The 27,551-nt window shown below is 40.9% G+C and overlaps 2 protein-coding genes across 4 annotated transcripts; one reads left to right on the top strand and one right to left on the bottom strand.

The window, feature by feature from the left end:
- Positions 1–701: 701 nt before the first annotated feature.
- On the bottom strand, positions 702–27,527 carry SELE (selectin E). 3 transcript variants are annotated; one of them, XM_032697248.1, is made up of 18 exons: positions 24,301–27,527; positions 21,811–21,892; positions 18,622–18,727; positions 10,606–10,718; positions 7,466–7,627; positions 7,108–7,186; positions 6,281–6,667; positions 5,726–5,833; positions 5,426–5,611; positions 4,636–4,821; positions 4,349–4,528; positions 3,636–3,821; positions 3,349–3,528; positions 2,896–3,081; positions 1,842–1,949; positions 1,352–1,373; positions 1,171–1,242; positions 702–815 (listed from the first exon to the last, which is right to left on the bottom strand). In XM_032697248.1, exons 6-17 carry the CDS (start codon positions 7,142–7,144, stop codon positions 1,185–1,187), a joined length of 1,824 nt encoding a protein of 607 aa, XP_032553139.1. In that variant the 5' UTR covers positions 7,145–7,186; positions 7,466–7,627; positions 10,606–10,718; positions 18,622–18,727; positions 21,811–21,892; positions 24,301–27,527; the 3' UTR covers positions 702–815; positions 1,171–1,184. The 3 variants fall into 3 exon arrangements, with proteins under 3 accessions (XP_032553139.1, XP_032553141.1, XP_032553140.1); XM_032697250.1 differs by lacking the exon at positions 10,606–10,718; XM_032697249.1 differs by lacking the exons at positions 10,606–10,718; positions 18,622–18,727.
- Positions 20,398–23,785, top strand: LOC116791346 (14 kDa phosphohistidine phosphatase-like). Its single transcript, XM_032697260.1, has 3 exons — positions 20,398–20,597; positions 20,973–21,097; positions 23,446–23,785. The coding sequence occupies exons 1-3, from the start codon at positions 20,468–20,470 to the stop codon at positions 23,536–23,538; spliced, it is 348 nt and encodes a 115-aa protein (XP_032553151.1). The 5' UTR covers positions 20,398–20,467; the 3' UTR covers positions 23,539–23,785.
- Positions 27,528–27,551: the final 24 nt, after the last annotated feature.

Raw genomic sequence — 27,551 nt, 5'->3', positions numbered from 1 at the left:
ATCAATGGCCACAGACCTACTCAAGAACAAGTATTTTACATTACAGTTAACAGCACAGAAACATCCTCAGTAAAAGTTAAAAATTAAATACATATGTATATACATGTATTACAGTGCATAATCCCACAGGGATGAGATAATTTCAGATCTACCTGCTGCCTTCAGAAACCAGAGTACCTTGAACAAGCACTATGGTTCCTAGTGCTATTATTAGGAAAACCAAAAAAACCAAACCAGTGGGTTTAAAGTCTCTAAGTTTCTTGGGATATGCAGCAGAAACCCAAATAATTGCCAGTATCTGCACAGGTACATTTATTGACTGGGACATCCTCTTAAACTGACTTCCAAAAACCAGGATCAATGGTTTCAAAGCCATTCAATGAATACTTTTTCATACTGATCATTCTGTTTCTGCCAGCATAACCCATATGACTCCAGAGAAGACACCTCCAGCAGTGTAGTAAGTGATGTGAAATAATGCATGTCTTCACTTCACCTCGGTACCTTTGAGTAGAGCAGAGGAGGAACCAGCCTCCTCTTTAGGCAGCAGTGCACTCTTTGCTCACCATCTGGACAGGAGATGGCAAGCTCCCAGTTATCATAACTACATGACTGAATGCAGACAGTATTTTGCCAGAAGGCCAGAGTTTTACTCTCTGCTTGTCTTCAGTGGAAATGCCCGACAGCTTGAGCTCAAAATTTCTGAGCAAACACACAAGGTCTTTTGTACTGCAAGAGGTAAAAACATCTGGACAGCTGCTGATTTGCATGCAGCTTCATCTTCCAGAAATCTGAGACAAAGGTGGCTTCCATTCCTGCAGAGAGAATAAAATTCCTCCATAAATCAGAAAATTGGCATAGATTTGTATTTGCTCTCATTTCAGAGGAATTTTGTATGCAGCAGGTAGCAAAACTGCACAAAAATGTTACTAATACTATATGCAGCTGGACAGAACCCCAAGCACAATCATCCTTAAGGAGCTGAATAACTATTTCTAATGCAATAAATCCATCAGTCTTGTTAGGAATTTCCATGCAATGCCAAGATGCATATTAGGTACCCCAAGGCACGTATTGCTGTTTCAGCAATGGTATAGCAATTAGCAGCTCTGATTGCTTGTGTGATAAAAAGGAAGAGAATTTGGGAGTGCAGCCTTCTCATGCACTTACCTGAAACACCTGAGTTAGACATTCTGGCCAGCACTTTGGAAAATACCTTCAGTGGCTGTTTCATGCTGGTTACTGTAAAATACAGAATGAAAAGTACTTTAATGACAACAGATTTATATCAAATGGATTTTAGCAAAGGGATGGTGCTGTTTTTCATGTAGCTTTTTGAGACACAACTTACCTGAAAGGAATAAATTTCTTTGCTGCAAGAAGAATAAGAAAAGGTATTAGATTTCAAGACAAAAGCCCCCTCATGCAAACATTTTCTTCTATTAAAAAACTCTGAATATCTCAAAAAATGTCATTATCGATCAATAAATCTCACAGGCAGTTATTAATGTGTCATTAGCCCCATCTCAAATTCTCATTCACTTTCCCTGGAAGGAGCTACCAATAAATAAAGTGCTGCTTTTTTCATCTAATTCTTGTTTTCTACACATTTGCTTTTTACTATTTTTTCACTTTTTCAGATGTTCATCCAAAAGCCAGGCATGGCATGTGTGGGTCTTTGAAAACAAATTTGGAACTTGTCAAAGTACGGGAATTAACACTTTTTCAAAAAGCAAGGTATAGGGCTTGGGAGTTTTGGGGGGCTTTTTTGATTTCTTTTTCTCCACTGAAAACTTTACAGGAAGGTAAATAAAACCAGTGGCCCCAGACCAACTGCTCACCTTTTCTCCGGAAGCGCTTTGCAAGCCAAAGGAGGAATGATGCCATGGACAGCAGGGAGGCAGATGTGGCTGCTATGCCCACAGAGACATAGCTGACTAGCTCAGGAGCTGAAAGGATGAAAAGGTTTCAGTGAGATCAAGAGGCCTGTGTGGTTTTTGAAGCCCTCTCTACTTCTTCCCTTTCCTTGTGTTCTTCAAGAGGAACCAGAACTGCAGCTTGTAACCCTTAAGTTTTCTCTTGAAGAGACAGGACATAGCCTGTACACAAGGTAAAAAGCTGCATACTAAAATTAACCCACCCATTGACAAAGTGATGGCAAGGCAACAAGCTCCTACAAGGCCTGTCTAACCTCCAGCTTCACATGGCAATTTGTGCTCATTTTATTTTTCATGTTTCAGTTCATATTTCAACTCCCTGTGTGCCATCTTCCTCTTTCACCAATACTGTTGAGATAATGAAATTATTCAAGGGTCTAAATTCCACTCAAGCAAACGTAAGTGGAGTTGAGGTTTTAGGATCTCAAGCATTTCAGGCAGGCTCAGGGTGTTCTCACTGAAGACAGTGATGGAGCTCTTACTTCCTTGAATGAGAAGGCAAGGTTGAGCCTCCTGTCCTTTGAAACCGCAGCCTGACAGAAAAGCTCTGTGAGGTCTTTTGGCTGAGGAGCTCATCCAAGAAACTATCACACCAAATTAAAAAATCTATAAACTTTTCCACGGAGAAACAGACGAATGCAGAGTTTCCCACAAGGTTCCGTTTCTCTAGAAAAGCCTTTGTCTTTATTCACATGAAAAAAGCTCAACATGAGAAATATTTTAAGAAAAAAACAAACAAAACAACCTGAAATCAGGTTGCAGCTTTCGGGTTTTGGATAAGAAATCAACATTTTTCACCAAGATCTTTTAGTATTTTTTCCTTCCTCTATTTTCTTCAATTCATGGACTTCACTAGATGTTCTAGCTCACTGGTTGGTATTACCACCACCACCCCTCCCCATCTCATCTGACTAGAAACCCAGTGCCACCTCTCTGTGGTTAGTCACAGGTAAAATACCTTCACATGTGGGCAGGCTGGCACTCCAGGTTCCTGAGTGACTGCACTCCAGAACATGAGAGCCGTTGAGATTCCATCCCTCAAGACAGCTGAAGTGGCAGGAGGTGTTGTATGTGAACATCCCAGCACCATGTGAGCAATCCATAGAGCCTTTCTCAGGAGAGCTCAGTGGTTCACACTGTACAACTGAAACACAGAAAGAAATGGTTAAGAGTCATTAAGGGATTTCCTGCCCTTGGCACTATTGTTTGCACTGGTAGATGTACACTTTATTTTCAAATTCATTTGACTTTGGGATGGGAGCAGCTCACAGGCATTTCTAAGGCAGGGCAACGCATAGCTGAAAACATAGGAGCATAACTTAGTCTGGAGCCAGGACCCTAAAGGAATATGGATTTCAATGTGTTCCCCAGTGACCAGCAAACTGCCATTTGCCAACCCAGTAAGTCTCACCTTTGCATCTTGGTGCTGGCTCTGACCACTGTCCTTGTGCTGTGCACTCAGTGCTGGATGGGCCATCCACAACGTAGCCCTCATTGCAGTGGAACTCACAGCGTGAGCCATAGGTGAGATCTGCAGGATCACAGGTCACAGAACCTTCTTCTGGCCAGCTTACAGCTTCACACCTCACAGCTGCAACACAAGGAGATCAACAGAAATCAGCACAGAGGCCCCAGGAAAACCACTTGCCCATGCTGACAGCCCTGAGTGCTCAGGTGAGCAGGGGTAGGGAAAGGTACCTGCACAGGATGGCTGCTGCCTGTCCCAGGCCCCAGAAGACCCACACTGCAGTGTGGCTGGTCCTGTCAGGGTAAAGCCTTCCTCACAGGTGAACTCGCAGATGGTACCCCAGGTGAGCTCCAGAGAGGGATGGGAGCAGTTCACAGTACCATGGGCAGGCATTTCCAAGGCAGGACAGGTCATAGCTGAAAAGTACAAGAGACAGAACAGAACTTAGTTTGGAGTAGGTCAAGATAAACACTCTCCTGTGAGCTGACAAAAGAACATGCCCTGCTTGAAGCTGTTCCCTACAGAGCCACAGCACCTCCCCTTCAGACCTAGTAGTGTCTCAGAAACAGTGATTTCAGCATCTACACAGTGCAGCCAGAGTCCCCAGACATGCACACAAGCTATCCTGGGAATGGCTCCAGATTATACTCCACAGTGGACTGCATAAATGGACACTGGATCCCACTTGGGCTTTAGGGAATAAAGAGCTCCTGTCAGAACACTCCACTCCAAAAGCCTGTCATCCTGTGTATTGGGGACACTGTTCCCAAGTGTTGTTTGTCTCCCTGCACTGCTGTTTCCTCATTAATACAAGAGGTGAAATGACCTCGCCTTGAGATCTGCTTATGAAAAGTGCTCTACAGCACTTGAATGAGGAGGTCTCTTCAGATTCCTTGATCTACTCTAAGCCTTATTTGATGGTTTCCAACTCAGTAAGTCTCACCTTTGCATCTTGGTGCTGGCTCTGACCACTGTCCTTGTGCTGTGCACTCAGTGCTGGACGGGCCATCCACAACGTAGCCCTCATTGCAGTGGAACTCACAGCGTGAGCCATAGGTGAGATCTGCAGGATCACAGGTCACAGAGCCGCCTTCTGGCCAGCTTACAGCCTCACACCTCACAGCTGCAACGCAAGGAGATCAACAGAAATCAGCACAGAGGCCCCAGGAAAACCACTCGCCCATGCTGACAGCCCTGAGTGCTCAGGTGAGCAGGGGTAGGGAAAGGTACCTGCACAGGATGGCTGCTGCCTGTCCCAGGCCCCAGAAGACCCACACTGCAGTGTGGCTGGTCCTGTCAGGGTAAAGCCTTCCTCACAGGTGAACTCGCAGATGGTACCCCAGGTGAGCTCCAGAGAGGGATGGGAGCAGTTCACAGCACCATGGGCAGGCATTTCCAAGGCAGGACAGGTCACAGCTGAAGAGAACAAGAGACAGCACAGAGCTTAGCTTGTAACAAATCAAATTTTTTTCTTTTCTGAAACTTATCAACCTACCCACTAAATGGGAGCAGCTTTAGAAAGGAAATCTACTGTGCTGCCATTTCAGAAAACAGATAGGAGGGGCAATATCTCAAAATGGAAAACTGACTCTTAAAGCAAGACTGTAAATTCATTCACAGCTCATAACAGCAACTTGATTTTGATTCCTGTTGGGTGATGTTTGATGCTTTTATTTGCTTCAAACTGTAGCTTATTCTATGCCAAGCACTTCAAAAAATAATTCCTACAGTCAGGTGTAACTAGCCTGTTATGAGCAGTCTCACAGGTGGGTCATCTCCATTCCCTGTTCCCACCTAAGTGGTGGAAAAATCTTTCCCTACAAGCAGGGAAAGATGTTTTTGGCCAGGGCCAAAACATTCATCCTGCCCATTTCATCCCTTCAGGAACAGAGACCCATGTAGTGAAACAAAATAGCACCCACACCACATAATTAGTTCCAAAGGAATTGGCAAGAGTTCAATTTTTATGTAGTGACAGAGAAACAAGTTTACAGAGCTGTGTATAAGGCAGAAAGCTCACCTTTGCATGCTGCAAGGGGGGCAGACCAGACCCCAGAGGAGGTGCAGTGTACAGATTCCAGTGCAGTCAGTTCGTAGCCTTCCTCACACTGAACTGTGCAGGATGAGTTGTAGCTGAAGTTCCCCAATGGATGGTTGCACTCGAGGCTCCCATGCTCAGGTTTCCTTAGTGGATCACAACTCTCAACTTCAGAGAAGCACAAGAAGGAACACAGTCAGGGGTATGAGCAGCTAAATCAACAAGCCAAAATGAACACCAGCCAGCATGAGCTGGTCAAAAAGCAGGATGAAATAATCTTACCAAACTCGCATTCAGGGCCATAGAACCCAGGGTTACAATGGCAGGTGTGACTGTTAATAGTCTCTATACATTCTCCACGGCCACTGCAGAGAGATGGGTTGCAAGAAGCTGAAAAACATAATACAGCAAATTATAAAGGAATCAACAATGGCCACTAAGGAAATGTGGCTAGCAATTTGTTTATTTTTCTGACACTAAGCAAGCCCTTTGTATAGCAAAACAAAATCAAAGGGTTTGGTACTTAAGATTATCCTGTAACTTCACAGAAAGGATCCTGAAATGCACACTTTTGACAGACTAGTTCACAGTGAAAGGATTCTACTGGCTGGAAACTCCCAAGACCACTTGTTCTCAGGTAGTTATTAGCAATATTCAAAATGCAAAAGGAACAATAAATCTAAGTCTTAGAACAAGGACAACCTCCACCCTGAAAGCAAGCATAAGTGTACAAGTGCTTACAAAATCAGGTAGCTAATATGTAAGACTAAACAACTCATCCCACCCACCATCTCACCTCCACAGGGACACACTAGAATGACCTTTATCACTCCATACCTGTGTAGCACAAGGCGATCTTCTTTTTCTCACACTGTTCATCATTCCATTTGCCATCATCCTTCCCTCTTTTGATGTAGATTTCCACGCAGTCCTCGTTGTTCCCTTTGCCATTTGGCTCACCTGAAGCCCAGTTTCTTGCTTCTTCTGTCAGTTCTTTGTTAGTTCCAACCCAGGTCCACACATCATTAATTTTTCTGATTCCAATCCAGTAGTAACCCGGATTATAGGGTAAGAAGTTATTGAGATAGTTGATTTCTTCCTTATTCTGAATGGCAACCATGTTAGTATACCTCTTTTTGCACCACTCCTCTGCTTCCCTGTAGGTCATGTTTCTGTCTGAATAATGGTATGTCCAACCATTCACCCCCTGCAGCACTGTAAGTCCTAGAATGAAAAGATGTCCAAAAGTTGGTGTCTGACTTTTCCCCTCCTCTCTTTCTAGAAAAGGATAAATAAAGCTCTATAAATATTGTAACCTTGTCAATATCTGAAACTGCATAAAAATTAATGGCAATTATTTTATAAATAATCAACTGGCAAGTTTCAAACCAGGCTTGTCAGATCCAAGTACAGGGACTTCAGCCTGTGAAATTATGTCTGGCCACAGAAAGCTTTGGGACTTCACAGCAGGCTATGGGAACCAAGTATGGATTTGACAGGCAAGCAGGGAAACGTGCCATTGCAGCTAGAGGTGCTTCTGTGTGAACCCAGGCTCAGGTTAGTTAGGGCAGGTTCAAAAGTTCTTTTAATGCTGAGCTCAAACAGAACAGTCACATTAATATTACCATCCAAATAGTTTTCTACATGGACCAATACACACTTACCATAAGTAAGAAGAGATAGGAACCACAAGCAAACCATGTTTGAGTGTTTTCTCTTCTTTATCTTTTAAAGCAGATGGCTCTGAGAGACCAAAGAAACACATTTGTAAAGAACAAACACTGATCTGTTACAATTCAATATAAAATACTGCCTATGCAATTTTTTTCTACATGCTTTGAAACAATTATTCTAAAAACTTAAATAAACTTTCAATTTTTTGGAAATTATTCATTTTAAAGCAGTTCTTCGTATCAAGATATCTTTTAAAAGTGAACAGCTTTAAAGAACACAGAATTGCAGCTGTTCAGCTCTCTTTTAGCTGAGCAGTTAAACAGAACAGCACAGTGCATTTCTACTCACAGGTTGCAGCTGCAGAGTCCCCGTGGCAGAAGTTCCTCTGCAATATTTCTCACTGGCTCCTTTCCGTGGCTAAGTTGATGAACTCGGACTTGAAGATCAAGTTCAGCTCCAAGTGCCTCGACTCTGTAATCCCCTGCCTTTTATTCCCTCAACCAGCCACTCCTGCACGAGACAGGAAAGGCGTTTGGAAAAAAGTATCTTGGAAAATCCCAGGATCTGGCCCTCCCTCACCTTAAAACGGATGTCTTTTCTCCTGACAAATCAACCCTCCAGGAAAGACACACTGTGCTGACAAACTGCCAAGTGCCACACGTTACATGCTCTTACTGACAGAAACACACAATTCCAGGATATCAAGGAGGAGGGAGACAGCTCAAGTTGGCTGCATGAATAAGCAGATTCCAGTCTTTCACCTGGCACAGTGTTTTGCACCAAGGAGGTGCCAGTTCTTCTGGTATCTCAGTAGGAAAGGCACCAACACTCAAAGCTGGTTAACGAAGTTTGAGTAAAAGATGAACTGCAGCACTGGACAAGCCCTTCCTTGTGGACAGCACACTGTGCAGAGCTCTCATCTGTGGGAAGGTTTGCCAGTCCCAGGATTGCTAATTCTCTTCTACAGTCCTGCTCACAGTACAGGTTCATCAGTCACTTGTAGCAGTCAAGCTTGGAATGTGGATTTCACTTGGACTATATGCTCCAATATCCTGATCTCAATAGAGTTACAATTCCTGAACAGGTGCACATAACATTTCAGGTGGACAAGACAATACACTGAATTCATGCACATTTATTGTGTATACACTGATTAATTACACTACTGCATAAAGCTTCACCATTATGGATGAGGTTTAATGAGGTTCAACATGCAAAGGACTCAACAAGGGTTGTCAGCTACAGGAGGGCACAGGGTAGCACCCACTTCATATCTGTAAAGCATAATTATAGTTTATACAGAGCATGTTGGAGCTCTTATTTTGGAGCCTCAGCCTTGTCTTACAAAAAACTCAACAGTGACTCCTGGATTCCAAGCTAACATCTCAGTTGGGACCAATTCCCAATTTTTTCACAAAAAAAAATTTGTCACCTAGCCACATCTTAATAGATCTCTGCCCATCAAAGGAATCCACCTCAAAAAAGAGCATAGAATAAAGAGTATGTTCTAAAACAGCCTCAGTTATTAACAAAATATGGAAATCGCAAAAAAAAAGATCTAGAAAGCAAGTCTCAAAGTTAGTTACTGAAGAGTGTGAGGATTAAAACCAACATACTGCATATTTGTAGGGAGAGGAACACCTCCTAGCAGGTGTGAACCAGCAAAGCTAGAAACACAAACTGACCATCAGGAAACTCTGGAAAGTTCAGGTTAGCTCTTGGCTGGCCTGGGCCAGCCTTGCTTAGAAGAACCAGACTTCCAGAGCCTTCCAGGCAGCACCAGGTCAGGACTGCTACGTCTTTAGGCTCTGCTGTAAATTGGGAATGAAAACACTCCCTGTTTGCCAACCCTTCTCTGTTAGGAAGGTTTACCACCTGAAGAAAACAGACAGGAGCTGGTGCTTTTAAAGCACCTGTACAGTACCTTGTGCAGCAGGGCATAATTTCCCAGGGGTTCTGTAAACAATATTGTAACACAGATTAATATTAATGAGTCTTGATAGATCAGGCTTTTTTTATTTTCTAAAACATTGATCAGCTGCTATAATTATAGACATTATAGAAAAATACCCTCTCAGGAGCCAGAAAACCCTACATTTTTTTTCCTGGATATTCCCTTTTCCAAATCATTCAATGAGCTTCCTACTGGTAAGTGCTCATCCTTGTCATGGCAGAAGCTCTGAAGCCGAGCGGGAAAACTTCAGCAGAATTGCTTTGCCAATGGAATCTCCGGAGGAAGGAAGAGAATATTTCAGAATTTACAATAGTCTTCCTTCACGTGGGCTATCTGAGACCTCCTGTCTGCAGCAGATAAAGAACCCTCCCCAAAAAATAACAAAACACCAAAGCCTAAAAGCAATATGCTTGTAAAGATTCCAGACTAAAAAAAGACTGACTCTTTTCGTTGGCAGTATTCCCTTATACACTGAGAGGGGGCTCTTTTTGGTTTTTCCCAGGGAATTCTGCCATTCACCGATTACATTTTTATTTCCTTGTAATATCATGGAAGATGAACACATGCAAAATTTTCAAAGGGGAAAAAAAAGCCTGAAAAGCATTTTCCAAAGCGCAACAGAAGTTAGAACCTGTTTATTAAAAGTCAAAAGCACTTAAAATTTCAACCCTATTGCTCAGGAAGACTGGGATTCCTCTGAGCTAAAGCTCATATTGGAAATATGGCCTAAGTTATATACATATTTCAGGAAAAATATTTGTGATACAGTTACTTAGGTTGAGCTGCAGATAATCAAGCTAGCAATGCCATGCAGCCTGCCCCTTAGCTGGTTTCCATGTTCCTGATTTGTTCTCTTCCCACAGTTATTTCACATTCATGCTTTTTTCCTCTTTTGCCACTTGATTTGGGAACATAAGAGGGTCCTTTCTGGTGCTGTACAGAGCTGGGAAGTTGTCCACTCTCCTCTTACACTACATGGGCACAGACATAGTTCCTTAAAATTAATACAATTCCTCTCTGCCAGAAAAATAGGAGACTCTAAACTTTAGGCAAATTTTTAGAAATGCTGAACACTTATTTTTCTTATACACTCCGGGCTTTCATCTCCACAAGTGTAAGCCCAGCTTTTTACAAGCTTTTTTTACAAGTGAATGGGAATACTCCAGATCACCTCTTTTCCCTTACAAACAGAGGTGCTTAACAGGGATTATCTAATAGCAACTGATTTTCTAGTTGGAGGGTTTCCTTAGCAGGCCACTATGAGATAGAGAAGGTAAGAAAAGGCTATATAAACATATTAGGAGTAAAAACAACAAACCCCAGGGGGGTCTGCTATTTAAAGGACAGGAATGGACAGAGGACATGTCAAATGGCATTTCTTTTATACAGAGAAAAGTTGATAGATACTCACTGCAAAAGTGTTATGCACCAGGAAAAGAGAACAGGTTAGAGTAGGAAAGACCAGAGTGAAGACTCTTTATATTAGTTACAGGCAATCAAGCAACTGTTTAAGGATCCAAACCCCAGTAATTACCTTTGGGAGTATGGGAAAAGGTGTCAGAGGGCTGGCAAAAAGCAAATATTGCCTTTCTGTGTCTAGGAAAGGAAGATCAAAGTAATTAGAAGCCGGGCCTTCCACGTGAGTTCCTAGAAAAATACCAGAATAACACTAAAAAATGTTAAAGAAAACAATTGAAAAATCAGCAGGCAGCTGCTAAGCTGTTCAGAACAGCTGACACTGATAGAATTGATCTCTTCCTGGCAGATCAATCAAGTTTGTGGTCTAGGTTGAGTCAGGAACAAAGAAACAATAGTGGACTATGGTTTGTTATAATTAAGACTTTTAATAATGTCCCATGAGACATTCTTATGAGGAAACAAGTGCAACAATGCCTAGTTGAAATCACCATAAAATGAGCATATAAGAGATGGAATCACTACTCAAAGGGCAGTTTTTCAAAGATCACTCTCTGTCCAAGAGAACTATTTTATTCCCACCCCACTGTACAAAAGGGTGATGGAGGAAAATCTTTACCACCTCCTAAAACCTAAAAGTTATTCCAGAGTACTTAGGAGGCATGTGATCAACAATGTTTTATGTCCAGTTGGCGCATAACAAGTAGTGGTGGCTTGATTTGTAGCGACAAAGTTTTAAAGGAAAATTTTCGAAAGAAACCATGAAATGCTAAAACAGGAGTTTTGTAGAGTCTACCTTTCTGTTGGAAATTTCAAGTCTTGGTTTGAAAAACATTTTTCAGTATCTTTATCAGTAGCTTATGAAAATTCAATGAAATGCAAATTATTTCGCATTATCTAAAGTTCTCTGTTGAACTTGCAGGAATCACAAATCCAAGACAAATACAGAATATGGTGGGATCTCAGATAAGCAGAATATATAGACATCTATTTGTAAGTATAAAAAAAGACAAAGCTTCATTTTCCACGTCTTTAGAAAAGACTTTTTCTTCACCTACAGGGTAAGATTACATCTGCATTTACATATTTGTAAGTCTTCCTTTTTTAAAATGTTAATGATTCTGTTATGTCAACAGACAAAAACCAGAGCATTAAGTACCTCTGAGTAATCCAGTTCCATCTCTCTCCTAGAAGGTATATTCCTCATTCCTAAATTAAAACACTTGGTAACTACTTATGTCAAAATGTTTTGTATAACAGACACTTATTCCATGGCAAAGAGCTGTAGAGCCACTTGACATTTTGAAGTAATGGAAAAGTGTCCAGCTTCACCCACAGTGACGCTCACTAGAAGAGGAAAAATAAGAGCTTTAGCCAGCCTTGAGGGGAAAAGGAGTTCTGGTGCCAGTAGAGAAGGTGTTTCCTGTTTGGAGAGGAGCTTTAAACGCTAATTCTTCAAAAATTCAGAGACAAAAGGTTTAAGACACAAGTTTTCCCCGAGGTCTAGATGGGAAGCAAAGATAATTTCCAAAAACATACTCATCCCTTCTTAGCCTCTGTGTCTCATTAAGTGTGAATAAGGTAGGCAGTGCAACTGCTACCAGGGCGCTGGAATTTTGCAAGGCTGCCTCAGACAGTCTCCACTCTGTCTGGAGTGGAACCCCAGGAGCCAGAAAATCTTATCTCTCCTTCTTATTTCGGGAACTCTGCTGTGACTCATAGTGCTCAATTTCCCCCAAACAGGCAAAAATACCCACTGAAGAATCCACCCTGAGGCCAGGGATCACTTGCACTGGGCCAGCTGGGATTCAGAGCACTGAAACATCAAAGAAAGCAAAGGAGCAGAGGAAACAACAACGCACACCTTGAGTTAAGATAAAAGCAGGGCAGGCCTTAACATCACACATTGGCAGTCCATGGGTGCAGGTGGAACTGATCCCATGCAGAACTTGATTATTTCTAATTCCAGTGTTGGAAATCACGGCAGAGAAGGTCTTGGAGCCTTGCTACCCTTCATGCACACAGGAAAGAATGGCAATGTAACACATGCACTGACCCAGCACTGCTGATTTTACTGCCCAGCTCTGTTCCACAGCCCCACACTCTGGGCAGGTGAGATGTCCCAGAAGTGGCACTGATGGGAATGCTGGCTCTGAGGAACAGGACAATTACAGCTTTTGGCAAGTGAGAGGAGTGAGGGCAAGTTTCAGGATTAGGAGATTAAGTAGGTGGTTGGTACTGTAAAAACAGCCATCATGAGATATGTTTTTTGTTTTGCAGATTCTTTGCATATCTTCTGCCTAGCTCTGTTCCAGAAAACATTGCTTTGACTTAGAGAGTATGTGAACTATGGGCAGCACTGGAGTTCTGACATGACCTTCCATTCTCCATTTGCAGTATTATGAGGGAGAGACTACAAAAAAAGGATGAAGAGGCAGTAGCTTCCCTTCTTTACTAATACTCCTCAACATTTGTTTACAAATTCTAAGCTTCAGATCTGTTCTCTTCTGTGATTAAGTCAGTTCCAGGAACATTGTTTTTACACATCAATGGACACAGAATTTAACATGTTTGACTCCGTAACCAAATCAGTGTTCAATAACATTTTTTAAAAATCATAAAATACAGCATCTTATAATTTCAATATTATGATTTCTCAAATTTCTCCATAAGTTTTCAGCCCAAATTGCCCATCTCAAGAGCCGTGCTGCTCTAGAAAGGAATGTCTATTAAGCAAGCTTCAGTCAAGGACAGTCAGAGATGTTAGTCCTTAATTTTTTCTCTGGGAAACAAGCAGTAAACAAACTCTCCAAATGCTATCTGCAGCAAATCACAAACCAGAGAGCCTCATTTTTTGAAGGACCTAGAAGTTTTGGATCATGTATCTGAAAAGTGTTTGGGTGATACTGACCTCAGTATTTCAAGCCAAGCCCCAGAGATTATCATCACTGTCTGATGCCATCTATAAAACCAAGCAGCAGAAAAGGACCATCACCAAAACTACTGGAATTCTGTGGAGTGAGGTCTTATCACTTGGTATCTGAAATCTTCAAGCCAGAAGACCAAAGTACAAGGAACAACTGCACAGGAGTGAGAAGTAAAACCCCACTCAACAACAGCTGGCAAAGGCACATGATTCACACTACTCCTGATTTTTCTCAGTCAGACCACGAGAGAACAGAAGCTCTTGAATTAAATACTCTTTCAGGAGCACTTTTAGCCACTCCACCACAAGTTTGCCACAACCATGAATTATTCAAAGAAAGAAATTTATTTCTATCAGATGTAATTACTTTTGTAATTACTTTTTAGGGCAGGTATGTTTAACACAAGGTCATTAGTGGAGAGTACTTCAATTGCTGCATTATAGGAGTTATTTCAAGAACAAAGGAATCATCACTAACACTGAAAGCATTGGTATTAAATTGCTTGATATTATCATTTCCGAGAGAAAAAAAACCATGGCACCACAAGGCTTTTTAAAGTTCCAGTTAACTGGTGTCAAGATAATTAGGACTTTCCTTATTTCCTGGGGCATGAAAACAATACTTTAACTTTCCCAGTGAACATTTTGCTCTTACAACACTTTTAGATTTCTTGACTCATCAGGAAGAATGAGTGTCACCTCCCCTGAAACTGCTGCACTTTCATACTTGAGCCTAAAAAGCAATCCACAAAGTCAATTTTCTCAGATGCTGAACATGTATCCCACCCCACAGACCCCATTAATAACCCTTCACCCTAAGGGTTGTCCAGCACTGGAACAGGCTGCCCAGGGAACTGGTGCAGTCACCAGCCCTGGAGATATTTAGGTGCTTAGGGACATGGTTTAGTGGTGGACCTGGCAGTGTTAAGTTTATGGTTGGACTCTGATCCTAAGAGTTTTTTCCAAACTAAATGATTGATTCTATATTTATCCTTCCTGGTATATATTAGTTGGGGGTTTTTCCCCTTTCATTTATCAATAGGCATTTACTCATCTTTTGTAGCAACACATAATCACAAACAATAGCAGAGCCTGATTATTTAGATGACAGAAGTAATAATAAGATAAGATAATTTTTATAATAGGCATTGGATCAGCAGGAAAGGAGGGAATTGCCAGCTATCATTTATAAAATAATTCTGGGCCCGCATGCAACATTCTTATTTAAAGCAGTTAGGAGTTCAGTTTATTTGTACTTCTAAGCAACAAATAAATACAAATAAAATACAGAGGGGAAGCTGCCCTACTGCCAAAATAAAATGAAAGATCCAGATTTATGCTTACTTAAAGATAAGGAAATTAGCAGCGCAGTTGCTCTATACCTTCTAGAGTCAAAGACAGACAAAGGTTTATCTAAAGGTTAAGTCAAAGGACAAAAGTTCAGTTTATGTCCAGAATTCTGCAGGTAAGCCTTCACACTAGTAGATTCCACATTCCTTCATTCTGATTTTCTTCCTAGGAAATGTAGTCCCAACACCATGACAAAGGAAGGACATGGTTTCTCTCCAAGCTGAGTACTTCCAGCCCTAAACCCACCATTCAAACTAGCCTCATATCTCTAATCCATGAGTGCAAACGCGTAAGTTTACCTTGAAGAAAAGCAGCTGCAAGGCCCTTCTATTCAGGATGTCACATATCCCACACAAATGAACTCTGATCAATTAAACAACTCATTCACACTGTTTGTCTCTGCAGACCACAGGGTAACAGCTGGGACTCAGGAATCATCACCTGCACACTGCTTCCATCATGCCCCCAACATATGGTGCCAGGCACGGACACGGAGAGCAGGGAAGGACAACCAAAGGACAGCAGAGCCCTGGAAACAAACCTAGTGGGCTGGTTTCACTGAACAAGGGGATTCAAGGCAGGAGCACTCATTCAGTACTTCAAAGACTAACAATCCTGTGACAGGCAGGTGATATTTATGGTCATTCAGAAGGAGAACCAGGAGAATGACACCCCCTGGTAGCAAACTCTAGGCTTTTCAAAGGGTGGAGATATTCCAAAAAGTCCCCTCTAAAGAAATGCCTTTCCAGGTGTCCATTAGAAATCAGTGTTTAAACCTAGGGAAGAAGGAGCAGCTAGGAAGGCTCAGAAAGGATGCAACAGGCTCAGAAAAGTAAACAAGTTTTCTGTATATAAAGGGATAAAGTCGGTACAAAAACCCCAAATGGATACAATTTGTGAGTAAATATAGACCAAAAATTAGAGGGTGTTTCTAACCAGCAGAGCAATGAGGTTATAAAACTGCCTTCTGTGAGGAGCAGAACAAAAGACTTGGTTTTCATCAGACCTTGTTCAGGTTCTGAGAGGGATCATAGGACAGCATTATTCATCAAAGCAAGGTATGAAAGGCCCAGAAGAAGCCCTTTATACTCCAGCATGCCAGAGGTTGGCTTGGATTCCTAACCTTCAGTGCACAAACCAAGGCTCTGGCTCCTGGACTGGCTATATACATACACAGATCCCAAAGATGTTAATGATAAGACAGATAATGTTATTATCCTGAATTTGTTCCAGCTTCTTCACTAATCTGAGGAGCTGCTAATCAACAGCTGTTGAAGAAAAATCTTTATTCAAATCCTATTAAATTGTGTGAGCCAAGCAGCAAGGCAGACCTGTGGTGTTTTGATGTCCATGATAATTACAACTTACAAGAGTGTGTTTCATTTGCACCAGTGTATTAGGTATTCTTCTGCTCAACTCCAGGCTGCACTCCCACTCTGGGATAAAAAAAAAAATTTGCAAAGTACAGCTGAACATTGACCCACATTTTATTTTCTCTCTCGTTTGTTACATGTGATGGAAATCCCCTACTTCAAACTTCTTTCCTTAATATTTTCCTGTAATACAATCAGGAGCCAAATATATCCCTACACCTTGTGCTCTGCTGTCAAGGAGCTTAATAAAGGGAAAAATTTATACAGCTGGAGTTCAGTGTGATTGCTTCCCTTTTCCTGACTCTGGGAACCTGGATTGGTCTAATGGCTTTAGAGAACCCCGTGTTAAACTTCACTGCAGCACAACAATGTTCCTTTTCTACTCACTTGCCGTTTAGAGGTTAAATATCAAAATAAATACCAAGATGTTTTGACATTAGGATACTCCTATTTGCCTATTCTCAAATGAAATGCTACATTTGATCTTGAACTGCAATCCAGTTGGTTTCTTTTAAGATGTCCTACAAGTTCACTGGTGTAGTCTGGGCACTGAAAGCAAACAAGAAATAGCAGATCTGAGACCCACACAGTAAACTGATCCTGGATTTTGGCAGGATAAGCCTATCAGATCTGAACTCTGTTTCTGCAGCCAGGTGACTTCTGTGACCTGAACTTGCTCAATTACAATTGGCTTTGATATCTCCATATACAGCAGCAGAACAGCCTCACCTTCTCTTCCCCATCCTTCATTTCAATCCACATTAATAAAATAAGTGACAGTTGGCAATAATCCATTATAATTTCTGAATAATTCCCCTCAAGGCCAAATTAGCTTTTAACTACAAGTCAGAAAGTCTCATATGCCATCATAAGGGCTACCCCATTTGGGCTTTCAACCCAGGCTTTTTCAGGGATCTTTTCTGTTACTAGGTTACTGAGGAGGGAAGTTACTGATGTTTTCTTTGTAACCATCAGTTACTGCATAATTAACTTTTCCCTAAAGGTGTTTCTATAAAGTTGCTTTAAAAGAAATACAAACATCACAGCCTTAATGCCACCACAAAGCCCAGCAGAAATGCAGTTAAGTATGACAAGAATGTCTTCGTCCCCATCAGCAGTTTCCATCACCCAAACATTTCACCCAACACACAGGAACACATTCTCTCAGCAGGCACTCACAATGTCTCAGTCCTCCACCTATTTTCATCAAACCTCTATAAATATGGTAACATCAACTGTTCTATCACAATCTCAAACTGAGTTGACATTTATTAGCATTTCCCAGAGAAATCATTAAGCAGAAAAAGCATGGTCACCCTCTCACAAGGGGTACAGTGGAGAACACAAGGCTATAACCTGCTTTATCCCTCTCGAGATGCTCAGGAAGTACATACAGCAGGTACCAGGACGTCAGGTTCCTTTACAAAAATGAACCGGAGTAGCTACAATAGTTACACCCAATTATCAGACCATGCCACATGAACCACAGCTTTTGCTGCTTCTTTTTAATCTCTCTGATTCCTGGAGTAAGTAGAGAAGTTTGACCAAGTTCAGATGCACCAGCTCAACCGGTATCTTGGCTGACACACACCAAATTCAGCCCAACAATGTGTTTTGTTACACCAACAGTTTAATCCACTGCAACACACACTGCAATACTGTTGCAACCCAAGCCAGTGTAAGGATAGGTGAATTTTCCAAGGCCGTACGAATTAAAACAATCTGATAGGAAGGACATAAACAGAGAAATTTTAGTCATTTGGGTCAGTCCAAAACCTGTAAACCATAATACAAAACAAGCCCAATTTGTAACACAGAAGAAGTAAAAAATTCTGGCGATGCTGACCCTTATGATTTGCCTACAACTACTCAAGAAAAACATCCACTATCTTATCTTAATTATCATCACATCAGTTCACTGGTACCCGACTTGTTTACAATACTTTTTCTCAGAACAATGGGTTTTAGGACACCACTGCAAAAAGACAAGATGTCACTCAGCCAAATAAATAAAAAACCCCTTAATTTTTCAAAAAGTAGTGCCAAACTCACAGTTAGCTATGAGTAAGTCCATTACAAAAGGAAAGTCCCTCCATGCAGTTCTGTGGAAAACAGGCTGTCTCTGGTTTAAGACCCCTGTTGCCCCACGCCATCCTCTTTGTACCCTCGAGGCCCACAGTGACGCACTAACAATCCCCACCAACAGCAGGGAATTTTTTGCCTTCAGCCTAAAAGCCAACAGGAAACTCCTATACCTCAGCATGGAGTGGGAAACCGCTTTTGGATAAGGTGGACGCTTGGGAAGACAAAAGCATTAAGGAAAACAGGATAAAGCTCTGCTTTGACTATTATTAAGTCACAAACTTATTTACTCAAACTCATGTCAGATGAAGCCCAATGCCTGCTCTCCTTGTTGAGGGCAAATTCCTTTTAAATTTAGCTTCTGTCTAAGGTATGTCACAAGTATTTCCTTTGCCATCCTTACCATTGTTGTTTGTTGCTAGCCCCTTCCATGCCTCATAACTGAAATGGGGCAATAAAGTTTTCCACAGTCACGCAAAAGGCTTCTATGCTTGAGGAAATGAAGCATTCTGTTCCAGTAAAAAATAAAGGGGGTGAGTTATTCAAACAAGCAGCCTCCCCTAATGCTTTCTTAATGAAAGATAAATAGGAACACGAGATATTAGGCAAGACTGGCAAACAAAATAATTAAGGAATAAACTGTGTACACGGAAACAATCAAAACAAAAATAGACCCCTTAGGTTACTTGAAACAAATTTAAAGGACTAATTCTACAGGCTAATTTACTACTGGACAAAGCAAGCTTGAACAGCCACCTCAGCTCCATAAGACTCTCTAAGACATAGGATCCTAAAGGGGACCTCCCTCAGACACAGATTTTATCACTTTCCCTGACTATCTTGGAAATCCCAAACAGCTGAGACAGGAGGATGGATTTCTACTTAAAGCCCTTCACACCTCTTCATCCCCTAAAACTCAGTAAACAAGGATTTAGCTTCCTGGGGCTCTGCTCATTTTCCTCACAGTGGTGCTGCTACTCTGTGCACAGACAAGGTAACCAACAACAGTCTCTGAAACAACAAAATACTGGAAATTTTTATTAGGGATTGTTTTGGCTAATACAGTAGTTTAGGAAACAACTCTAGTTGTAAAGTAATAAGTCTCAAAATAAAGTCTAACCCCAAATTTACATTTATCTTTGTAGTATCTCTAAATGTGTGTTAAGATGAGACATACTCTTTCTCTGTTTTACTGATGCTTTTAATTAATTACACCTTAATTTATATAGTATACTATCTGCATTCAAGTACTAGTTCTAGATTTTAAAAGTGTTACAGGTGGAGAAATTCACATCAACAATAATTTACTACTTGTATATATGAAAAGAATAAAATAGTTCAGTTAGAAGTGACCTACAATATAGTATTTTTAAAAGCAGTTATGTTGAAATTCATTTGTAGAGGTATTCTGGAAGTTTTAAAGTAGCTCCTACTCTTTAAAATGTGAGAATTCGTAATACAATACTGTTCAGCACTGCATGGAAGTAATTTTTTTAAATTCAGTAGAGATTATATATTTTTTAATTTGGTAGAGATTATATATTTTTTAGTTCGGTAAAGAGATTATATATTTTTTAGTTCGGTAAAGAGATTATATATTTTTTAGTTCGGTAAAGAGATTATATATTTTTTAGTTCGGTAAAGAGATTATATATTTTTTAGTTCGGTAAAGAGATTATATATTTTTTAGTTCGGTAAAGAGATTATATATTTTTTAGTTCGGTAAAGAGATTATATATTTTTAGTTTGGTAAAGAGATTATATATTTTTTAGTTCGGTAAAGAGATTATATATTTTTTAGTTCGGTAAAGAGATTATATATTTTTTAGTTCGGTAAAGAGATTATATATTTCAGTAAAAATTTACTCTCAGTGAACTGGTGACAAGGGGAACGGTTTTAAACTGAAAGAGGGCAGATTTAGATTAAATATCAGAAAGAAATTCTTCCCTGTGAGGGTGGTGAGGCCCTGGCACAGGTTGCCCAGAGAAGCTGTGGCTGCCCCATCCCTGGAACGTTCAGGGCCAGGTTGGATGGGGCTTGGAGCAACCTGGGATAGTGTAAAGTGTCTCTGCCCGTGGGGTCTTCAAAGCGGTTACTAAGGCAAGAGTGAACCGCAGGAATGCTGCCCCACAGCTCACGCCGCTCATTGTTCGATCGATGGGCGCCCCGAGGCCCTCACGCAGCCCCGCCCCGGCCGCAGCCCCGCCCGCCGCCATCGCGCCCGCCCCCAGCCCCGCCAGGCCCCGCCATGGCGGCCGTGCGGGACGTGGAGATCGACCCCGAGGGCACCTTCAAGTACATCCTGGTGCGCCTGCAGCGCCCGGGCGGTGGGGAGCAGCGGGACATCGTCCGCGGCACCGGGGCGGCCGAGTTCCACAGTGCGTGACAGCCCGCGGCGTGAGGGGGCGAGCGGGCGGCGGCCGCGGCGGGGCCCCCGTCACCGTCCCCGGCGGGGCTGAGGGGAGCGGGAGCCGCCGTCCCGGGCAGCTCAGAAAGCCCCTGTTTTCCCCTTTCTACGTCCCTCGTGTGACATGAAAGCCGGGCCCGTCTCTCTGTCAGGTGCCATTCCCAAACCCGATTTAGAAGAACGAGATGGGCTAAGGAAAAATAATAAAACTTAACATACTTTTCTATACCTCTGAAGAGAAATATCCCTCTCTTGTAGGTGGAAAAAGCTGGAGGACAATGAGTGCAAAATAGATACTTGATGCCTAGTGCATATTCTAATGGCTCTCACTATTCTTGTTGTGCAGATCATATATTTGAAAAAGTGAATCCTGAGATGGAAAAGCTGGGATACGAGTGCAAGTGCCTTGGAGGAGGGAAAATTGATCACAATAGCAAAGACAAGAAAATCAGGGTATTTGGGCTCTCTACAGTAAGTGCATCTCATATTCATTTAAAACCTTTTGTCTCTGATGTTCTGTAGTTATGGTGGCTTTTGGCAATTTTCATCACAGTGTAAACATTAACTGGAAAACCCGCCTGGCTCACTTGTGAGATAGATTAGAAAAACAATAGTTTTAGGGTGGGAGACCAAAAAGATAAAGTTGGCTATTACTCAGCATTAGGTTAAGTTATAATCAAGAACAAAAATGAAAGTAGATATCTCTGGATCCAGTCTTTCCATCTTACTGCTAGAGCAGGAATGGCCCATTTGTAGCTACAGGGACTTGATCCAGTTATTGCATGATCTTTATTTGCCAACAAAAATGTTGGCCAGCTAAATCATGTCTGTTATTCTGTGCATGTGTTGGGTGAGAAGAGTAGACCCAGTTTAGGTGTGAATTTTTTAGTAGGTGAAGATGTAGTAATGTGTATTGTGGAATAAAAATAGCATTTTTGTTACTTCTTACATTTCCATGTAAGCTCAGTTTCTTTAGGAAAGACTCAATAAGTGTTCAGGATTTCTCTAATGTAGGGAAATGCTGTAGTCTGGCTCTGGTGTTGCTCAGTCATGAAGCATAGCTGCTTCTGTAGTAATAACTGTGAGTAAAGATTCTAGGCTTTTAATTTAGACAGGAAGAAAATAGTTCTATTAAGTTCCTTTAATTTTCTATAGTAACTGATGGTTACTTCAAATTTGCTTACCTTAGATGAGCGGTGAAGGTTGGGCCTTGAATGTATCAAGTGTTTGTTAGTGATGCTTCTGTTCCAAGATGACTCTTGGCACCTGGAATCATAAGAAAAAAAAACCTCTTTAGTATTTATGTGGGGTGGGAAGGCAGTGCTTCTTCTGTTAAATTCTTGTAATTTTAAGTCCTCACCACAACTGTGTTTTTAGGTGAGACTTCACACCTATGTTACTCAGCTGCCAAACTAGGGTTAATGGCAGTGGTCAACTCCTGCTTTTGTTGTCTGTGCAAAATACCTTGTTTCTCTGCTTCTGGTACCTTGATGCTTACACAGGAGCATGATGTAAAAGCAGAGTTTTATTGCCATGAGGGCTTGTCAGGCAGAGACCTGGAAGGCCAGATGACCTCAGTTGCAGGTCAGAAGTTAATATATTAATTACATTGGTTTAATGCTTCTCTTGACTTGGAAGTTTGTTGTCAGATTCTAAAGCAGAACTAAGCTGGTGCTTTATGGAAATCAGAGAAATAGTCATTGACTTGTTTTGAAGTAGATGTTGTGTTGCTATTTGCAAGGCTGGATGGGGTCTTTAAAGTGGTTACCAACGTAAGAGTGATCTATAGCTCTTGCTTTACAACTGGCATAACTGCATTATTTGGTATTTTTCAGAAGTGTGAATTTTATAACACATCAATTTTAATCTGTGCAGTTTAAATGCAGTTTATTTAAGCTGTTCCTCTTGGGGCTGAGTCAGTGATGAATAAGAGTACATGTTTTGTGTGATAATGCAGTCTTGAGCTATTTTTTTTCTCAGTCTTCTAAGTGAAGTGTTGTATGAAATATTACTGGAAAAAGAAAGCAGCCCGTAAATCACAGGTTTTAATCAGTACACTGCACTGTTGTGCAGTAAAGGCTTTTTCACAGGGAAAAAAATTGCAGTTCTATTATAAGAAATCAAGATAACACATTCAGTCATGTAAGACAATAATGGAAAGGCAACTTCTACCATAACTGGTTTAAATGTCAGTGAAAGTAACACTGAGCAGTGATTTAAATGAGGGTTAAAAATCACATGGGTCATCTGACCTTGCCTTAGTTTGGAGTTGCAGTGGCATAAGAGCACAGATACTTAAAACTAAGAAATTATGAGCTAAGGCAAGATTGCAGATAAATAAAACATGAGGACTGATTTCTTTAGTGGCTAGAAGAGTACTCAAATGTTTGCACATGTGGTGCCTTATTCCCTTTTCCTTCAGCTGAGCCAAATCAGATGTTTGTATGCCCATACATTAAAGTGGGTCAATGCAATCTCTGTAGTTTAAAAGAACATTCAGCAAATATGGTGGCTGAGGGGTTTGAAACACTTTAAAACAAGCTTTCCAATGGAGAAATTATGTGAAAAGTGCATCCTCTCACTTGAGATTGCTTGACCCCATCTCATTTATTTTCTAGAACTTGAATTGGGGGGGGGGGTTGGAAAGGACAACAGGAAAAATATGATAATTCAGGAAAAATTCTTTTAGAACCTGTATTTGATTTGTATGTGAACAACTTGAAGTATCAAATCACAACTGGATCATTTGTGTAGACAAGAACTGGATGGTTCTGAAGACTTACTGTACGTGTCCAATAAACATTTGTTCTGTCTTGCAGGGCTATGGAAAAGCAGATCACTCAGTGACTGTAGAGATACTGAAGAAAGTGTATACAGACTATGAAATTACATGGTCAGATGACAAGAAATAAACTGTGAACACAATCAGCAGTTCAAAACTTGTAACCGTGAGCTGTACTTTGATTATAAATAAAAGTTCAATGTGTCTATGTATGTAGGCATAAATCTGGAGCAACTGGACTCTGCAGTATTTTATAATACTGTCATTAATCCCCAGAGATACCTCTTTTTTCATTCTTTTGTGCAGAATATGTAGTTCTAAGCTTTTTTCCTCTCCTTTTGATGTGCTGTCTAATTAAACACTTCCACATTATCTGACCTCCAGTTTGTTTTCATCCAGTCCTGTCTCACTGATGTATTTTAGGATACATCAGGATTTTGCCATCAGCTTAAAACACCACAGGACCAAACCTGTTCTCTCATCTTTTGACCACAGGTTTTTTTCAGTTTCTTTTATTTTTCTATTACTTTTTAGGCTTTTCATCTTATCCACATTAACAAAAATTGGTGTGGAGGATGGGGTTGGCTGTTACAGTTCTTCACCAATGATCTAAATCTTTTGATTTACTCTATGGTTTTGAAAATCCAGTATTTGTGTTCCATAAAAATCATGACCAATGTCGTTGGTGTTCCTGTAAGATCCTCCCCTATAACAAACTGATGGCAATGTCAAATTCTGCCAATGCTCCTTTCTTTCTGATTCCCCTGTATCACTTTTATTCCCTATGAGAATAACCATGCTTTTTTTTCCTTTCCCTTTTTTTCCAGCAATAATTGTTATAACCACTTCCTGGCAAACCCAGTACACCTAGACAGTGTGTGAATTAACTTACCTGCTTCCTGTTGTGGCAGGATGTTGCCCTTTATTTGTTGTGAAATGACTTGCTACAAATTTCACTTTTTTTTTTTGTTTCCTGCCAGTCTACCTTTAATTCACTTGTGGATTTCAAGGGAACACATTGTTGACTTGCAGCCTTCAAGAGGTATTTCTGTATAAATTCTAGTTCTTCCCTTTGCTGTGGCTCCTACTGCACTTATCCACCACTATCTGTTGGTATAGAGTAGCTTTTTCTTCTCAATGTGCATGTGACTCTTACAGTAAAAACTATGAAATTTGAGAGGCTTTAGTCCAGTTTCTATCACAAATAAAAAAAAATCCTGCTGTTACTGCCTTGTTACACTAGTTACCCATCTTATGTCACCTTTCTGTGGCTTTGTTTTGGTTGAGCAGAGAGGAATTTCCTGGTCTTATCCTCAAAACTTGGAGTCCATTCCTCATTAGCAGAGTTCAGCTATCTCCACCCCAACATTCACCTCAGAGCAGGATCTCTTGAACCTGGTGCTGCACCACTTCAAATGCCATAATGATTGCATTAAGATTTTGATTTCAGACCATGATTAAATGTCTGTGTGCCTTGTAACCAAGAATAGCATGCAGGTCAGTAATTTGCAAATTGGGCACTTCCCACTTCCATTCTCATGGTTTTTTTTTCCTCCCTTAAGCTCTAGTAAAATAACTGTAATTGCCAGTATACAAACCTGGTTTTTAAATAGCCTCGTTTCCCAAAACTAGCAAATACTCTTTAAAGGGAAGTCATCAGTAAGGATAGTACCTGTTAAAATAAACAAGCTTTTTAATTTAGTTTCCTGAGGTATTTAATGAGTGATTTTAATCTTTCCCTCCACAACACTTACGGGAAAGACCTAATTTAGACCGGATTTCTTGTTGTAATGGCTCGTTCAAAGTGTGAGGGGATGGGATGAGGGGAGAAAAAGCAGGTATTTTATGTTGATACACCAACAGAACAACCAGCCAACAGAACTAAGTGTTGAATCCTGCTTCTTCTCAGCATGTATCTACTGAATTTTAAGACCAGAACTCATTTGGAATTACGGAAATCCCAATGCTAATTTTGCTGATTTCACCTGAGAAAAACACTATTATTTCCCATCTGTAATTCTGAAAGAGGAATTTAATTATACTGTTTGGGGTTACCTGTTTTGCAGGTGTGCAGTCACTGAGACTGGCTCTAGCAGTCTTCTGCTGAAGTCCTAAAACATCTGATGCTGTATTTGCACAAAAACAGAGCTGTGTTTGAGCAAGATACTCAGTAAAAGTGTAGTATTTAAACCTAAGACAGCAAGTTTGATCATGGGATATTATCTAGAGGAAACATTATAGTAGAAGATTGTAAGTACCTTCTTCCTTTACTCATCAAAAAATACTTGGTATTCTTGTTCTTAACCATATTCTTTGTCATAGTGGTCAGCATTTCTTATTATTTCAGGTATGGTTCTCTGACACAGCACCAGACCCAGCAGGTGTAGAACAATCTATTCAGTCCCTGTGTGCAAGCCATGATTTGTCTTTGTCAAAAAGGTTTGAAAAGTGGTAAATCAGTTTGTTTCCAGCTTCCCTGTTTTAACAAAAACTGTTAACAGTAATTTCTTGATCTGCCAAAGCTAAAACTTTTGTTCCTCAGTTTGTAGCCAGCAGTTATCTGTTGTCAGTAAGTTTCAGAGTCAATGAGAAAAACTTCCAAAGCACAACGACAGTCATGGTACAACTGACTGCATTTTTCCTCCCTCTCCTATCCTATGAAAGGCCAGATTCAGTAGTTTCCAAAGGACCACTTTAAAATAGTCTGAAACAACAGTAGTTAAGGTTCTTCTGTAAAGTACAGGAAATCCTCTGTGACTCTGTCTTAATAGCAATAGGGTCAAAATAGGAATCTTGAGGCTGATGTTCATAGTCTTCAGTGATGGGAACTTTTATGCAATAATTAAAGTGATTTAGGTTGCTGCTGTAATAAGTTTTTCCATCCCCTCAAACTGTTGTCCCTTCTCCCCTACACTGAGTATCCCTGCATCCAGTTTACTGCACTGGTTGACTGTCTCTTTTTTTTCTGTCTCTTTTTTTATATTTCTGCAAGGACTCCCAATAAAACAGTGCACGATGAGAAGCAGTAGCCTTGATCTACATGTTAGAGCTGTCTAATGGCTTTTTGTCTGTTTTTCGTTAAAACAATACATGCAATGGACTTTTTTTTTTTAGTTGCTGGTGACACTGAGCAGTCAGGACCAGGGTTTTTTATTTCTTTGGGTTTGTTTGTGTTTTTGGTAAGGCAATTTCTTCAGCACCATCATTATCTTCAGCCTAGGAAACAGCAGTGCCTTGCACACAGGCTTTTCTGAATGCTTTCTGTCCTGCCAAACTGCTGAAGAGATGAAAGAGGTGTGGGTGTGCAGTAGAAGGTTTTTGAAAATGGGGCAGTTAATTTCTGGAAAAACCTTTTTTAAAAAAAAAGTGCAGCAATGTAGTTAAACTGTGGTATTACAGTGGTTTGTCTCCTTTCCCAGCTGTCACCTAAAGCTCAGTTCTGCCATCCTCCATTGTTGGCTTATTGGTTGGTTGTTGTAAGGAGCTCCTCTTGTGTCAAGACTTTCAAGTTGGCTTCTGAAACAGAATTGTTTTATTCATTTCTAAACCAGCATCACTTTTCCCAATTACTTGCTGAACAGAGAGCGATATGTCAGAATCTGAATGTGAATATTCAGAGCCCACAGCAGTAAATATTCTCTGGTACACTTTTTCAAAGGTTTGAGCAAGTCATGCGTGCATTACACAGGGAAACATTACCCGGATTTGTGAGATCGCTGGCAGGGTAGGACACGAGTGATAAATACAATCACATCCCCCTCTGGTGGCAAAGGAGCAGAGCTCACCGGCGTGTGGTCTGTGCCCAAATCCGGCTGCAGTTAGACCGCATCTGAGGGAGGCCCAACCCTCGAGAAAAGCCTCTTGCACTAATTCAGGATGCTACATTATCTCATTCAGCTACAGTATGTCACGTCATTCCTGGGTCATCCCACGTGACGTATGTCATGTATGTCACAGCCCTTCCTGTGATATACAACTCTGGTGCTGACAAAGTGAAAGGGGGGCACTGGGGACAGTGACTTCCTTAATTTTTAAATACACATCAATGGCAATTAATTAGCATAAACAGATGTTGCTTTAAGCAGAACTCCATTTTTCCATGCAAAATCAGTGTCAGAAAAGTCCTTTACTTCTAGTCGGACA

This window comes from Chiroxiphia lanceolata, chromosome 9 (genome assembly GCF_009829145.1).
Source record: "Chiroxiphia lanceolata isolate bChiLan1 chromosome 9, bChiLan1.pri, whole genome shotgun sequence".
NCBI classification, from domain to species: Eukaryota; Metazoa; Chordata; class Aves; order Passeriformes; family Pipridae; genus Chiroxiphia; species Chiroxiphia lanceolata.
This window is presented reverse-complemented; position numbering and strand designations above follow the sequence as displayed.